We start from the raw sequence: 16,854 nt of genomic DNA on the forward strand, positions 1-16,854 counted from the left end.
TTCAGTTCTTGTGGAATATTACTACTTCCAAGAAACAGGAAATTGGAATCTGTTGCATGATATCGGAAGAACCAACTTGGCCCAGTATGCTTTGCCGCTGGTGGTTTAATTAAAGATTGGTGATGTCTTTATGAACTTCAGTGAGCGAGCCCGTTTAGGGATGAATAACGGATTCGGGAGTCATAGGCCTTTTGTGTTTGTTTTAGGCCAAGTTGGTAGTAGCAGGCTCTCGTGTTTTCATTGACAGGGGGGGGCAGCTAGCCCTGTACTCCGTCTTTGCCTGCAATGAACCTCAACAGCCTTTTCCACAATGTTAGCTTCTCTTCCTCCGCTAACGAGAGAACCAGGCATACATGAACCGGGAGAGGGATTTCTGATGTTCATTTCATTTTTTTTTTAATTTCAAACAAACTTCCAATATGCTCTCACAGACTATTTCAACGACAGATTGGTTGAATTAGGCCTTTGCTCTCATAGGTTGGAAAAATAGCAGAAATGGCCTATCAATGAATCAAATATGCTGCTATTGTTGTTCTCGATTGCAAGTCCAAAGAAGGTAATCATGAACAAATATTAATACTACAGTTGAACGGACATCATAATATTAATCAGACGATCCCCAACAAATAGTGAAACGTAAGTGTTATTTATAGAAGAAGCATTCAAGTATCGCAATTATTTGTTGTCATCTATGATTTTGACCTTTAGACCACATTAAAAGAAGTAATAACAAATGCATGCTCCTGTTCTAAAGCGCGAAGGAAAATAACTTGTTAAAAACAAATGTTTTTGCCATCTAAACCGCGCGACTACCTTGCCGACGCGATGGAGGCTGCCATTAACACTTTCATCGGCAGAGAAACAGACAGGGCGGCCTCATTTGCCTCCATACCAGGCCTTCAAATTTTTACTAGCCGCGGGATGACAAGATGACTGACCTACATAGTCATTAAGCATCAGCTCCTTCAACTTCAAGCACATTTATACAAGGAATTATAATGCAACAACTGTACAAGTAAAATTCCAATGAAGACAATTAAGAGATGAGACCATGCAAAAAGAGAAGATAACGGAAAGAATTGAGTCAACTACATGTCACGCTCGATGTTTTCCTTTCCGGCTCAGAGATTATCATCGTCTTCATTACAAGAGCCCTGCCTTGCATTCTCCATTTCCCAATAGGCCGCTCTTAAGGCCTCGTAGGAGAGTTTCCCACTCAATCTCTCCGCCTCCCTTGAGATTGGACCACTATGTTCTTGCTGCTCTGCCCACATTCTCCGGCTCCTGCTTCCAGTCTCATATACCGGTGTAGAAACATAATTGGAATCAACCACCAGGTCACCCTCCAATACTCGAAGCACCTTTTATAAAATCCCCATCAAATAGGCCCGTTAATGACATCTTTCTTTTGCAAAACTATCAAAATGGAGACATACTAGGGAGCTATACTGATGGTATTGGATTCGGTTTTACCTGAGACATGCGAGGCCTTGAATGGGGATCACGACAAATGCATAAAGCTGCTGCATGCAGCATGCAGTACACCTCATGTTCAGAATAATGGTTCCCCAAGCGAGGGTCAACCAGTTCTTCAATGGCATAATCTTCTAACAAAGGGCGGGCCTGTTCAAGGCAAGAAATAGCCGAGGAAAGATGAATAGGATTGCAAATAACATTGACAAGAGAATTTTTAATATTCACTTTCTAGAAAGAAGCAAGAAATTATTTCTATCAGAAAATGTGCTTTCTAAGCTTGAAATTTAGAACAGGATTTAGATTGTGAAATTCTACCCATTCTGTGAGGCACTGCTGACCCTTTGGCCGATTTATATCAACAGCTTTTCTGCCAGTAACAAGCTCCACGAGTACAACACCAAATGAATAAACATCAGCCTTTTCTGTAATCTGGCCACTTTGAGCATATTCTGGTGCCAAATACCTAGATAGATAAATAGAGCATATTCTTTAAATCTCATTTATCCAACAGAATTAGAATGCTCTGTCATTATAGTTTCTACACTAACCCGAATGTTCCAATTACTCTAGTTTCCACGCCCATGTCTCCATCAGGCTGCCACCTTGCAAGGCCAAAATCTCCAACCTTGAAAAGACCAAAAGGCAGAATAGCAGTTAGTAAACACACTAATTTATCTGACATGTTGAATGCAAATTTTCTAAGCTGTACATGTGATCAATGTGAAGATGCCAATGCTAATCAGTTGCAGAGAAAGCTAGAGTTAACTCCTGGGAGTTTCAACTTCACATACCAAAGGCTCAAAATCATGAGTGATGAGTATATTATTTGGCCTCATATCACGATGAACAATGCAACCCACACGACATTCTTCATGAAGGTATCGCAAGCCTCGAGCAGCTCCAACTGCAATCTTTTGACGTGCAGCCCATGATAATGGTTCTCGACTATTTCCTGCAAGTTGTAATTGCTTATATCTGATGAAAAAACTTAGAACATAGAAACACAGAATCTCCAAAACTAGAAGACACTTTTTTTTCCCCCAAACATGAAATCACAGATTGTTACCATAAAGGTGAGAATCCAAAGATCCATTGCAGATAAATTCATAAACCAGCAACCTTCGCTTATCCTCGACACAGAAGCCAATCAACATAACAACATTCCTATGCTGTGCACAGCTTAGAACTTCCACTTCAGAGCAAAACTCAAGATCCCCCTGTGAACTAGCCAGTTTGTGCTGTTTCACGGCAACTGCCTGACCATCTGGAAGGACACCTCTGTGCACAGATCCAAACCCTCCTTCAGCCAAGAAATTTGCTTGAGAAAATCCACCAGTTGCAAGCTCCAATTCAGCGTAGTTAAACCACCTTGGTGGTTTTCCAAACACCGGTGCCTTGTGTTGACATATGGAACAAAGGGGAGGAGGACCTGCAGGTGCATTTCTAGACAGTGAAATTGCGTCCCGAACATTTCCACTGAAGTCCAGATCCGATCTATAGTTAAGTGCACCAATTCCAGCCTCGAGGTCAAGTTTAGAAAAGTTTTCAAGCAATGCTTTAGCAGTGGTAGTCTGAGTTTTATCATTCAATCTCTCTGAGTTGTCTTCAACATGTTTTAAAGAGTGGCATCTAACACTTAGAATATTAGCCATCCATGGCTGGACATCTAGGCTTGTGGATGGAGGGCTTAGATTCTCACTGTCAGTGTCTGAGCTCGTTGGATCTAAATTTCTGTTTTCCTCCATGATGTTTGTCCCTTTTTTTTTTAAACTTCCATTTGTATCAGATACAAAAAATGGTGAAGTTCCAGGATCTGAACTTGACACAGAGGAGGTACCTGCCTCTGTTGCAGTAAAGGGGGTCCCTAGCTCCGGACTGCTAGTTGGCGTCACAACAGGTCCACGGATGGAAGCCATGGATCTATGGCTATTCTTTGGAGGTTTAGAGGATTGTTCTTCCAACTCATTGGGCACTGAATCTGTTGGCTCTGTATTGCGTGATCCAACCAAGTTCAAACGGAGAACTTTTGGTTGAGAACGCTTCATTACTACTATATTACATTGCAGCTCCTCCATGCAGCGTTTCTCTTCCTGCTTCAGTTGTCTGTGAACAGTAAATTCAAATGAAAATTTTAAGCAAATGCAGATAGAGGCTTTAACAAAGAAGATATAATTCTAATATGCATTATTCAAAATAAGAGAATATATGAAGATTAATGATTACTTGTCTAATACAACCCAACTTGCTTGAGCTCGCTTGCATTCTACAGCAACAGCACCAGACGGTGACCCAGAAATTACCTTTACATTCACATTTATCTGCAAAGGAAAATTGAATTATAGCAAATCATCAGTCATGAAAGGGACATGTAGAGAGATGCGGAGTTACAAAATAAACTGCATATCGACCTTGTTAGGGTCATAGACATCCTGGAGCTGCAGCATCAGCTGGGAGCAAGAATCAGTAATTTCACATTTCAGCTCTGTTGTAGTTCCTGAGTGAGACCTTTTGTGCCCACTTGCACAATCACCTGCAAACCTTGGGAAACTCCATAGCTTTCGGCCTGAATGAAAGGGATGAATAAATCTCATCAGTCATTGCAACTGTTACCTACTCACTAGATAAAGAAACAAGCACAGAGAAACAAGTAGAAAGAGGAAAGATTAACTAGACATTCTGCCATTAACAAGGTAGATGGAAAAGGTGCAACAGCCGAGATAATATCAACTTCCTTAACCATGTCTTCTAATGTGGTTGGACTGCATCCATTCTACTATTGACTTTTCCAGATAAAATTGAAAAATACCATATAATATTGTTAAGTTCATCTGTCGAAGGAATGATGACTTAGCCACAGCATGCTTCAATAAACCATAACATACTGAGAGATATACTAATTTTAACATTCTAAGAATTCAAAGAAAGAAAGAAAGGTATTGGTGATTCCTGCACAGAATGAGCAGCTCATCATGAAAATCATTAAATATAACTTGGACACACGTCTTCAAACCTTGACAATTTTTCAAGAAACCGGGTTATCTCATTCCCAAAGGATGCTCAAATTTCTGGCACTTCTACACATCTTTCTGAACAACAAAATCGTGACCTAAGTAAAATGGGGGGCAATGTAAATCATGTGTGTGCAACGTCAGAGGAAAGTGATATTAGTCATAGTAAGACCACCACTGCCAACTCGTTGGTTGACTCCCTGGCTAAGCAGGGGCTTCCCTTCAACCCCTCGTTGTACCGGGTCCCCCCAGCCTAGTTTGCTTTTGTATATTTTGTTCTCTGACTGCCCCTTCAATGAAATTTGCCTCTTTCCCAGAAAAAAAATACACACACACACACACACACACACACACACACACATTGCAACTTTTCATTCTGCTCGGAATTACTAGATGAGTTAAAGAAGAACGCACTGCCGGACACGATATTACATACTGATCTAGATGGACAATAGCAAGTGGAGACATCAAGATCTCGAGATATGGCATACGCAGCAAAAGAGTCATACCTGAAGTATAAGATGGCACTACTACTAATAGTGTAATGCAATCGCCGGGTTGAACGACATGGGTCAGGGCCCAAACGAGGGCTGTCCTCGGAATTTCCTTAGAAGCTTTAACGGCAACAACAACCTTCTCAGTAATATCCGAGTCCCTCTCCAGCTTCCCACGATTGTGCTGGAGATTATTGCTCATGGCATCCAAAAACTCAATGTAAACCTTCTACACCAGCTTCATTATCCAAAACCTTTCTCTTCTCTCTGATGGACACAGACCAAGAATGAGAACGGAAGGAGTAACAAGAAACAGCAAAGATTCTTACGGATGCTCTTAGAAGCCTAGAAAGATAAATCTCAAAACCTGGAAACGCTTCCGGGTGGGAAGATCGCTCTGTTCCTGTCCTGATGAAGCCAGGCCAGAAGAAAGTCAAAGAGAAGAATTGACGCCCCCAGAAAAAAACTTTCAGCAAGAAAAGACTCGTTTAGCTTTCTGCGCTTCTCTAACTTTAAGATTTTGAAAGCCCGCTTGCCGAATCTTCAAACAACTGCTCTCTTCTCTATCTTTATTCCATCAATACCACGAAAAAAATTAAAATATTTGCGTGTGCACTCGAAACCTTCAGATGAACGATTAACAGCAGCAAGAAACAAGCAGTTCCGGCCAAGCTTCACAATTCAAGGCAACATAAGAATCCTTGAAATAAAAGGATGGAGGCACTGTTTCTGCGAATGTACAACAGCCCCACTCAAATAGACCTCATCACCTACTGCAGATTCGCGATAGTTCACAGTAATGATCTTCCAAACTCAGAGCCCCTTGAGGATAAAACAAAGGGGGCACAAGTTCCAGGTGGGTAAAAGAACAGGTTCTTGATCGACAAAAGGATCCACAACCGGAATCGGCCAATCCTTTAGTACAGCACATACGCAGCTGAATTGCGGTTCGTTTACCTCTTTGTCACGTATAATGTGAGAAATTTCGGATCAGGCCTTGAAAGAACTCATCCAGTTAGTTCACCTAAAAGGCGAAGACGACAAGCTACAGAACTCGGGAAGCAAAACAAACGAAGAACCTTCACTCAAATAAGCAGGAATCGTCGAGAAGGCTCGAGTCCCTGCATCTAAGCAAGTTCAGATGCAAACCAGCCCATGTAGGCTGCATTTCCACACCTTACAATCTAAAAGGGAATATGTCTACCAGTCCCGATTCTGGTAAGGGAAGTCACAGAGCTGCATCAAATCCGGCTGAGTCTAGGGGTTCTTACCACTTCGCAGTGTCCTCAAGTTCTTATCCTTTCACAAACTCACCGACAAGATTTAAAAACAGAAAAAGGGCCACAAAAACGCTCGAAAGACTCTTCAAATGTTCATCCGAAACCGTCAAGTTTCCCAAAAGCGCCACCCTCCTCCGACTATCTCTAAATTCTTTCTCTTCCCAACAACACAAAAACCCTCCAACCCGGTCTAAAAAAACATTGATTCACGTCGAACAAACACGCGTCCTTTCTCACAGATGATCTCTCCAACTTGTCCAATCCAAAGCCGGAACGAAAGCGGCCGATTTATCTACAGTTTTGCACCTCTACAACTAGATTCACAGAGGGAAACATCAAAATACCGAGAGAAATGACCTCAATCCTCTCGAGTAGAAAACTCCGCCAAAGAGGAAACTCAAAATCTCCAGAGACTACAGCAGATCTTGAACAGCTCGAATCGCCCTCGAAGGTCCGTTCAACAGAAAATACACCTACTTTTTCCAAACAATTGCGAAACTACCCTCGTGTCTCTAGGAAGCCTGACAGTCCTGCAAGGAAAATGAAAGCTTGACGCGTCGAGTTTGTCGAGGCTAAAAAGGTTTTTAATTAATCTTAGAAAACACCGTTTCGAGTCGATTTGGGGAGTTGGGACCCAACCCTTCACATGAGTTTTGAGACAAAATGACAAGGCGTATGCTATCTACTTTCTTTAAGTACAGACTGTGACATCCTCATCGGGCCCACGCTACATCATTTCGAAAATGATACACTTGCCGCGGGACCCACCGCAGAGAAATTACGTATCCACAGTCGTTCATTATCTAAAACTTCGATTCAATTTCAACGCCGAAAGGACAGGAGCAGTAAATAACCAAAACAGCGAGGGCCTCACTTCAATCTGACTCCGGCTCCAACGGCATTTTTGAACTTCGAATCCGTCACAGTCGGGTTGCGAACTAACCCGCCGGCCGACTGGGGACCAGTTAACGGCGCCGTTAGACGCTCGTCGACTTGGGCGGCAGACGCGGATCCTGTCGCCGGGGATCGGAAGCTCCGAAACGTTTGAAAATAGATTCGAACTTCGTAAGAGGAGCCGCCGGGTTTCCTCGTGTTCATGGTTTTTTGTGCTTTAAGCTGAAGAAGCTTCAACGAATGAGGCCAAGTAGGTCCATTAAATTAATGCCTGTTTGGGGAGGTGGGGAAGCTGTAACGTGCACGTCCAAAGGTGAGTTTTTAAGGTGAACGCGAGTGCGTCACTGAATTCAATTCAAGATCTAAAGGATTCTTTTAATTATCAATTTTGCGTGGCCTTAAAAGGACGCATATTTGAGTTTTTGTCCTCTTTTTGGTACTTCAAATGTCAGACCTTTTAAAACCTTTTTTTATTAACTCAAGTTTAGTAGAAGGATTTGAGTCGAAATTATCCAACATTAGAAGCAGCAGGAAAAAGGAAGGGCCCTCTGATGTCGGTGATTTCTTGTCCTCTGCTGCTCGAGCTGATCTCATAGAAGTTGTTTCTACTTCGCTCTGGCTGCTCCTCGATCTTAAGATGCCTGTACCGTGGGTGCCTGGTTCCGTTTTTACTATCCTATTAAATTCAATTTTAATATGATCCAAAGCTAAGATGAAGACACAGATGAACTGAACCGTAGAGAAGGGCGTCAGGGAAAAAGAAGAAAATGACAGAGCGGAAAAAGCTGAAGGCGTCGAGCGTGTTGGGAAACTGAGGAGAGAAGATGAGCTAAAAGGGGCGAAAGGTGGAAGGTAGAAATGCCTGGAAAACAGGTGGGACAAAATGGACATGATTGAATTTGTAGTTTACTCTTGGAGGAGGGAGCAGAGGCGGAGGAGAAGCGTGTCTGGATCTGTAGGGGCTGCTTCGCTGTGGCTGACGATTCCTTGGATGAAAATGGAGAGTAATTAAATGGGATCTTTCGTGCCTGAGCTCCCAAGTAAATGTGCTCATTTATTATGCTTCAGAAACGGGTTTAAATGTGCGGCCCCTGCCATGCGTGGAGGACGAGCATTCCCAGATTGGCTTTCGCCTTCGTCCTTTCTTATCGATTTGCTGCGGAGTTACTGCTACGGCTGCCTTTTCAGTTAAACCAAGCAACTTCATCTGCAGTGTGTCACAGAGCGGAGGATCTGTCGGACCCTCTGTGAAGAATCTGAACGGCAACGTGACAGTGTGGAGACCCACCTCTATCTTAAATTGTTTTAAATTTTTTTCTTCCATGACTTTTAAGGTTGTTGCTTATGCATTGCTGTAACAGTGTAAGAGACATTCTTGGAGTTTTTGTTTTTAAATAAATTATTTGAAGGCCAGTGTCGGCTACGGCATTAATACAGGTATTTAAAAGTGATAGCCAAGTTAATTTAATTAATTATTTATTGATTTGTAGTAGAAAGGAAAAAGAAGATCAACACACTTATATATGCATGCAAAGTCACAAAGATAATACCATTACCAAGCACTAAGACAACATCTATCACTAGAACCAGGAAGAAAAAAAAACACTCTAGTCCTACAGTGGCAAAAAGTCATGGGTCCTGCAAAAAAGAAAAATACAAGTTATACTAAAAATGAGGTAAAAATATGTCAGGCCATCAGGTTGCAAAACTGCAGCTGGAAAAGGTTTTTACCGGTCTGGGTGAAGGACTGAATTCATCGTCAGCACTCATTGTCAAACACACATCAACCTCCCCCTCAAAGTCGATAGCAGTAGTCAATGTGGAAAATGATAAATGGCCATCTGATGATCCTGTGAGTGATTCTAAGAGAAACATGACAAAAATAAGATACATTAGTATTTAATCATAACCTAACAAAACTAAAATATAAAACTACAAAGAATTATTTCAAGTAGCTTTTTCACCACTTACCTTGTAATTCATTTCTCAACCAATCTTGTGCACATATCAAACCCTGCACAGTGCTTGGGTGCATTGAGCTTCGGTACTGATCAAGTACTTTACCCCCAGAGCTAAAAGCAACGTCTGATGCAACAGTTGACATAGGTATGCATAAAATGTCCTGAGCCATCAGACCAACAATTGGGTACTTTGGTGCACTGAACTTCCACCAAGCCAAGACATCAAAATTTTCTGCATGTAAACCATTTTGCACAGGGTAAACAGGTTCCTCCAAATACATTTCCAAATCTGTCTTTATACGTTGGTTGCATGAGGTCTCCTGAAGAAACTTTTCCAGTCCTCTTCGCTTATCAACAGAAGTATTACTGGGGGAAATCTCACTCACTCCACTAACACCACATTCGTTACTAGCACTGCAACTACTTCCAACATTCCATGGAAGCCCTTGACAAATTGCAGTCAAAGCTGAGCGAGCCACATATTCATTGTAAAGGTTAGTTAAACCAACACGAATATTTGCAATCTTCTGCTCAGCTTCCTCACTACCATATATCATTGGAAAGTAATACTCTATTGGCTTCATCTTGAGTCGAGGATCCAATATTGCAGCTATTGCCAAAACCAAGTTACTAACACCCCAGTATATGTTGAATTTCTCAATCATTTTCGACGCCATGGAAGCAACTAAAGGATCTGAACTGGTAGCCCATTCTTTTAAAAGTAAATGGATGCAACAGACTTCAGTAAAACAAATATTTGCTGTTGGATATTTTGCAGTAGAGAAAACTTGCATTACATCATAAAAGGCCTTCAAACGGCTATGAACTGTTCTAAGAGTTTCCCATTCCTCAGAAGTTGGAGCATGTAAATACTCACCACAAGATTCTGCCAAACCAGAGAAGGCCTCCTTCAAATCTAGCGCAGTTTCAATCATAAAAAGTGATGAGTTCCACCTTGACGAAACATCAAGAGTGATTGATTTTTCTGGGGCTCCAACTTGCTTAGCCACATCTTTAAACCTTTGCTGCCTCACTGGTGAGGATTTCAAATATTTCACACTCTCACGCACTTTATGAACCACCTCATGTATCACTTCCATGCCATCTTGAACAAGTACGCTGACTATATGTGCACAACAATGCACATGAAAAATATCACCACCCATAAAAAGTGAACCACTTGGAGCAATAAGTTTAATAAGCGACTGACCAATTTCGTCATTGGTAGAAGAATTATCCATGACTATACTAAATACTTTCCTGTCAATATTCCAGTCATACAACTTCTCCAAAATAGTTTTAGCTATTGATTCAGGGACCTGTGGATCCTCAAGCACAGAAAAGTTTAGGACCCTCTTCTGCAGCTTCCAGTCATTGTCAATGTAATGACCAGTCAATCTTATGTATTCCAATTCTTTGCCAGAACTCCAAAAATCAGCTGTGAGGCTGATTCGACTTGGGAGTTTCTCAAAAACCTCATATAACTTTTGCTTTTCATTTTCAAAAATCTTCATGCAATCTGCCTTGACAGTATTGCGTGACATTATCTTGAAATACGGTTGAAGATTTTCCAGAAATGTCTTAAAGCCAACATGGTGAACAATTGAGAATGGATATTCATGTAAAATGATCATACGAGCAAGATCCAGACGACTTACTTCTTGGTCAAATTTAAAGTGTTCTGGACTAGAGATCACATCTTTGTCTTTGTTTACATCACCTGCCTCTAAAAGTAGCTGACCTTCATCCGGAAGATTGTCCTTCAACCTTTTAAAGGCAGGACAAGCTTCTAGGTGTTTCCTCAGGTGAGTAGTCCCACTTTTACTTGCTCCATTCAAAGGCTTTTTACAATGCTTACACCTAGCCACACAAGTCCCATCCTCATTTTTTTCTCTATCATAATCATTCCACACAGGTGATGTCAATTTTCTGTGACGAACTTTCTTCAACTGTTTGAAGGGTAGACAAGCTTCCAGATGTTTTCTCAGATGAGTAGTTCCACTCCTACTGCCTCCATTCAATTGTCTCTTACAATGCTTACACCTGGCTACACAACTGCCATCATCATTCTTTATTCGATCATAATCATTCCATACAGGAGAAGTCAATTTTCGCTTTCTTGGAGAGACACGTGATGCTTCAGACATACTGATGACAAAGCCTGCACGCCAATCAAATAGGTATTACAACATAATGACATAATTCTATAGATGTAAAACCCATAAAGAAATAAATAATTAGGTCCAAGAGAACCAAGAAAGATTTAATCAACTAATTCTCATGAAAAAGACAAGGAACATGTTGATGGAGCAAATAATATTTCACTGGTTACTACCCTTTTTATGTCACCACAGTCGGTGTTACTTGTCCCTAAATTTCCACTTAATTTGTTGTCAGTAAGTCAGCTTACTAAGTCCATGAACTACTCAGTAACCTTTTATCCATCTTATTGTATATTTCAGATCTCACAACAAAGAGGACGATTGGCTCCGCACATGAAAAAGGGTGGACTTTATCATTTGGAGGGACACGCACAGCCTCTGTTAGATGCTCTGCATTCTGCAATATCGCCACTCTAGTGGAACCTACAGTTAGGACATCCATCTCCGACAAAAGTTGATTCAGCTATTTCCCTATTTTCCTTCCAATTTACCTTTTCAATGTGACTCATGTTAACTGGGCACGCATCACTCGACTATGTTTCCCTTGAGCAAAAAAAGAAGCACAAGTTTATTTGAAATTGTTCACTCTAATGTATAGGGACCATGTCCCATGTCCAGTGTCTTTGGTCATAAGTATTTTCTTTTCTTTATTGGTGATTTCAGTAGATGTACTTGGGTGTATTTCTTAGGGGAGAAATCTGAAGCATTCACTGTATTTCAAAATGTTTACAATGAAATAAAGACCCAATTTAATGATTTTTTTCGTGTCATTCGCACTGATAATGGCTTAGAGTATATGAATCACAAGTTTCAAAATCATGGGATTATTCATTAGTCTTCTGGTGTGTTCACTCCTCAATAGAATGGGGTAGCTGAACATAAAAATCATCACTTGTTGGAAGTTGTGCGCATTATGCTCCTTTATATAAATGTTTTTTTATAGTGAATCCTGCATATAAATGTTCCCAAACAATATTGGGGTGATGCAGTTCTAACTGCATGTTTCCTTATTAATAGGATGTCGTTTTCTATCCTTGGGGGAAAAATTCCCATCAAGCTGCTTATGCCCTCAATTTCTTTGTATGTCGTGAGTCCACAAGTGTTTGGGTGTGTATGTTTTGCACAAGCATCTGGTTCAACAACTGATAAGTTGTCTCCCCATTCTATGAAGTGTGTCTTCTTAGGATACTCTCATACACAGAAGGGATACAAGTGTTTTTGTCCTTTCACTAGGAAAACATTTGTATCCGCTAATGTAACATTTTTTGAAAATGTCCCATTCTTTCGTATTGATGTTAGAGATACTTCTCCTCTTTCTCCATATAGGGAAGTTGTTGTTCCAACTCCTATAGAGGATAGTCCTACCCACTCACTAGTTGTTAGTGCAGAAAAACCACTACAAGCGTACCATGAAAGACACACTCTCGAATGCCCAACACTAGCTCCCCCTCTCTCATTGAATCCACAATTTTCCTTCTTTGCCGATCCTAAGGTAAGTGACTTGGACCTTCCTATTGCTCGTCGAAAAGGTGTATGTAAGTCTACTAGACATCCATTATCTAATCTTGTCTCGTTTGACTCTTCGTCTCACCAATAGAAAAAATTTGCCTTGCCCTTGTCTTCGTGCACGGTTCCTTCTTCTATGCAGAGGACTTGTTATCCTCTCAGCAGGAAAAAGCTATGGATGTTGAATGGATACGTGATAGAGTAACATGGGTGTTATGTGATAGAGGCACATGACTGCTATGTGACTTCCCCTCAAAAGCTACTGTCGTTAGATGTCGCTGGGTATACTCTGTCAATACCTGGCAAATGGTTCAATTGAACAACATAAGGCCCAACTGGTAGCGAAAGGGTAAACACTAACATATGACATGGATGTATTTGAGACTTTCTCACCTGTGACTTATTTATCTTCGGTATACATTCTTGTTTCTATGGTTGTTAACCAAGGCTAACCATTGTTTCAACTTGATATAAAAAATGTCTTTTTGTATAGTAGCTCAGAGAGAGATTAGGAAAGTGTGTAAACTCAAAAAGGCAATCAGTGGACTTAAACAGAGTCTGAGGGCATGGTTTAAAAAAATCAACCAAGTGATTATGTCTTATGAATTCTCTTGAAGTCATTTTGACCATTCTCTATTTACAATGAAGAGATCATTTGATCTTGTTGTTTTGCTAGTATATGTGGATGATACCATCCTGTCTAATAAGTCATAGAAAGGGGATTGAAGAAGTAAAGTTATATCTCTCACAACATTTTGAGATGAAAGATTTGGTTCCTTGAAGTATTTTATTGGCATAGAAGTAGCCAGAAGCAAGGCAGGACTCATACTCACTTGAGAAAATATGTCACTGCTATGTTACAAGAGTATGACCTATTAGGAGGAAACCAATAGAGACTCCTACGTAGTTGGTCATGATATTCACAGTGAGAATAATGATGAACTCAAGGACAAGACTGTGTAACACCGATTCGTTGGAAACTTATCTATGCTACAGTTATCCGTCATGAAATATCATTCTCAATCAATATGATCATCCAATTCATGGATCATCCACGAAAGATACATCTTGAAGCAGTTCAGAGAATATTAAGATATCTAAAAGGCTCTCTTAGAATGGGTTGTTTTTTAAGCCTCGTGATCACCTTAAGATAGAGGTGTACTCAGATGCTGACTATGCTAAGTCTAAACTGGACAGATTGTCAACTACTGACTATTGTGTGTTCTTGAGTGGAAACTCAATAAGTTGGAGAAGTAAGAAAAAAAATGTGGTGGCCCACTCTAGTGCCAAAGTTGAGTATAAAGCTACTGCACATACAATTAGTGTTATACGGCAATTGAATCTACAAAGCAAGACCAATGACTATGTATTGTGACAATCAAGCAGCTATTTTCATTGCTGGAAATCCAGTATTTCACGAAAAAAAAACACACATAAAAGTGGATTGTTGTTTTATCTGAGATACAATTATGAAGAAGGAATGGCCACTCCCTATATTTGGTCCAATAATCAGATTGCTGATATGTTTACCCAGGCATTGGGAAAACGTAAATTTGGGAACTTACGTAACAAGTTGGAGCTTATGGATATTTATGCTCCAGCTTGAGGAGGAGTGTTAGAAAACATTATAAAGGGTAGTTTGGTAATTTCTCACTACCTACACCTCCTAAGTATAGTCTTATCTTATTCAGTATGTTTGAGAGTTTATGTAGCTCAAGTTTCATGTAATTTGGAGGTGTAATATAGGAGTTATAAGGGTTTAAGTGAGTTTTAAGTGAGTGGAGGTATTATAGTCTTTGTAACCACATTTTTTGACTGAAGCTATAAGTATGGATTAGGGGTCGACCAAAACCCTAATCAAAGAGAGTCTTTGCTCTCTTGTTGTCGCCGGCCTTCTTCCTCTCTCTCAATCTTCCGTATTTCATTATTCTGACAGTATATATGTACACAGTTACATATTTTGTGTCAGACACAAGAGATGAGAATAAGGTTCCCTCAAATGACAAAATGAACTCATAAACACTTTAGAGAAATCTAGATGACTACATGTATGTTCTCTGAGAACTTCAACTAGAGTAAGCAATCACAAGAAAGGATATTAAAAGTTGTGAATCCCTCATATGTTGAGTTCAAGGGTACCAAATAGCAGAAAACAGATGACATAGACATTTTAATACCAAAGTAAACACTCATAACTAAGTTATTGATAATCAAACATTTTTTTAAAGGAAGAAGCAACACTTGTCTACAAGTCCTGGTTATTATTAATGCAGGATAAAGGAACAACGAAAACAAAGTAAGAAGAACTCTGACATTTTGCAAATCTAATGAGCCAGATTTCATATTAATACCATTACATATAAAATACCAAGTAGCAACTAATTAAAATTACGTTTTGATTTCTGTGAACAAGTCAAAAGCATAAGTCAGAACTTTTGACTCATTACAATAAAATTACGTTTTGATAAAGAGTGGAAGAAACAGATTTTCTAGATTGCATGCTACAAATTACATGTTCGGTGGATTAAACAATCCAAGGGACTATTTACAACCCGTGTTTTCAAATTTTGATCCCTGGATGAAATCAGCTTCAACCACGATAATAAACATTATCATGACCAGAGCCATGTTCAATGGAAATAAAAAAAAAAAACTTTTTTTTTTGTTTAAATGTCGATTTGATTAAGGCCGAATGACAAAAAAAGGCAGCAGGCTATGGAGGGGAGATCTGAACAAAGAATAAACCATTTTAAAATAGACGAACGAGTATGGAAGAGTTTAAGAAGCTATTTCAAATAATTCTTTCACACTGTACGTAGAAGTTTTGGCTAAAAATAACGAAGAGAACTGTTTGTTCCTAAAACTTACGTACATAAAGAGGGAAAGTAACCGCAGAATTTCTACCAACCTCAAAAGAGAGACCGTCAAGGGATGGAGGCGTAAACCATGAGACCAGGCAGATAAAAAATGATCGTATTTAAAAACAAATTTACGATGCAAATAAAAAGAACCTTTTATCTTTCTGCATGATGCAGTTAGGAGAGTGCAAAAAAGAATAGCAAACACTACAATACCTCCGGAGAGAACCCTCCAAAAAGCTTGCAAGCGGAGGTTCACCCAAAGCTACGGCACAAATACCCAACCACGAAGCCACATCACATCACCGTCGAGAGTGATGGAGGAAAATTAGAGCCCCTCCATTTCCAAATCACATCAGTTCCCAAATCTCTCTTTTGGCACTACGACCCTCAACAGTTACGCAGAGAAAGAAAAACTTAAATGAATAACGGCCCTGAACCAAAGAAGAGATTCAAGAAGTGCCTGTGCCAGAGGACAAAAGAGACCAAATTTTGAGCAGAAAAAATGGTAAGTTTTGTCACGGGACATGAGATTGACGAAGGAAGAGCAGCTACTACAAGTGAAGGAATTCTCTCCTTTTTTTTAACAAATAAAATAGCATTGAGAATAGAGAAGACAAAATTACTGAGACAGCACCAGTGACACTGAAGAGAACATCGACGGCGAACGCCGGTAAGAACGAAAAGGCCAAGAGGATACCAACGGCCGAACAAAGGGTTCGGAGTCTTCGGACTTCGGAGGCAACGAAAACGATATTAGGGTTCGGACTTCGGAGGCAAAGAACACGATATGTTTGGAGGTCCGATTGGGCGAGTCCGTAAAGAGGCGGTCGAATTGCTCGCCGCTCCTTTACTCTCGAGAGTATATTCTCCCGATACCCGAACCTTCCCCCCGGTTGGACCGGTTGAAACGTGCGTTCGGGTTACCCATTTTCTTATCCTTTTCCCCTTAAAAGCAAGCCCCATGAGACTTTTATAGTCAACCCATAATATAAAGAAAAGATGTAGCATTCTTTACATCTGAAAACGACCGAGTCCGTTACAAGACTAGACCGGGTTTCCAGGATGTGCACTAACCCACGGGCCACGTTGAAGGTGACGTAGTTGAGGGTTGAGATCAGTCAATTTTCAAAGCAGCGATCTATCCAGGAAGCCCATATTACATCAACGGTGATGATCATATCGTACGTACCAAGCCGCAGCACAACTCTTATA

At 40.4% G+C, this 16,854-nt stretch overlaps 2 protein-coding genes across 5 annotated transcripts; both read right to left on the reverse strand.

Annotated features, from left to right (window-relative positions):
- Positions 1-845: 845 nt before the first annotated feature.
- On the reverse strand, positions 846-6,664 carry LOC137945526 (inactive protein kinase SELMODRAFT_444075). 3 transcript variants are annotated; one of them, XM_068791462.1, is made up of 11 exons: positions 5,346-6,664; positions 4,994-5,245; positions 3,885-4,039; positions 3,700-3,794; positions 2,543-3,579; positions 2,268-2,428; positions 2,025-2,101; positions 1,792-1,939; positions 1,474-1,623; positions 1,093-1,361; positions 846-938 (listed from the first exon to the last, which is right to left on the reverse strand). In XM_068791462.1, the coding sequence occupies exons 2-10, from the start codon at positions 5,178-5,180 to the stop codon at positions 1,122-1,124; spliced, it is 2,250 nt and encodes a 749-aa protein (XP_068647563.1). In that variant the 5' UTR covers positions 5,181-5,245; positions 5,346-6,664; the 3' UTR covers positions 846-938; positions 1,093-1,121. The 3 variants fall into 3 exon arrangements, with proteins under 3 accessions (XP_068647563.1, XP_068647561.1, XP_068647562.1); XM_068791460.1 differs by having other exon boundaries at positions 846-1,361; XM_068791461.1 differs by having other exon boundaries at positions 846-1,361; positions 4,994-6,664.
- Positions 6,665-8,619: 1,955 nt separating this feature from the next.
- On the reverse strand, positions 8,620-16,393 carry LOC137945834 (zinc finger BED domain-containing protein RICESLEEPER 2-like). 2 transcript variants are annotated; one of them, XM_068791882.1, is made up of 4 exons: positions 15,856-16,393; positions 9,124-11,274; positions 8,884-9,014; positions 8,620-8,790 (listed from the first exon to the last, which is right to left on the reverse strand). In XM_068791882.1, the coding sequence occupies exons 2-4, from the start codon at positions 11,258-11,260 to the stop codon at positions 8,782-8,784; spliced, it is 2,277 nt and encodes a 758-aa protein (XP_068647983.1). In that variant the 5' UTR covers positions 11,261-11,274; positions 15,856-16,393; the 3' UTR covers positions 8,620-8,781. The 2 variants fall into 2 exon arrangements, with proteins under 2 accessions (XP_068647983.1, XP_068647984.1); XM_068791883.1 differs by lacking the exon at positions 15,856-16,393 and adding an exon at positions 12,867-12,911.
- Positions 16,394-16,854: the final 461 nt, after the last annotated feature.

The sequence above is a fragment of the Aristolochia californica genome, unplaced genomic scaffold (assembly GCF_029961685.1).
Source record: "Aristolochia californica isolate CCGP_79_NKW_82.1479 unplaced genomic scaffold, dmAriCali1.0.hap1 SCAF_12, whole genome shotgun sequence".
In the NCBI taxonomy this organism is placed as follows: Eukaryota; Viridiplantae; Streptophyta; class Magnoliopsida; order Piperales; family Aristolochiaceae; genus Aristolochia; species Aristolochia californica.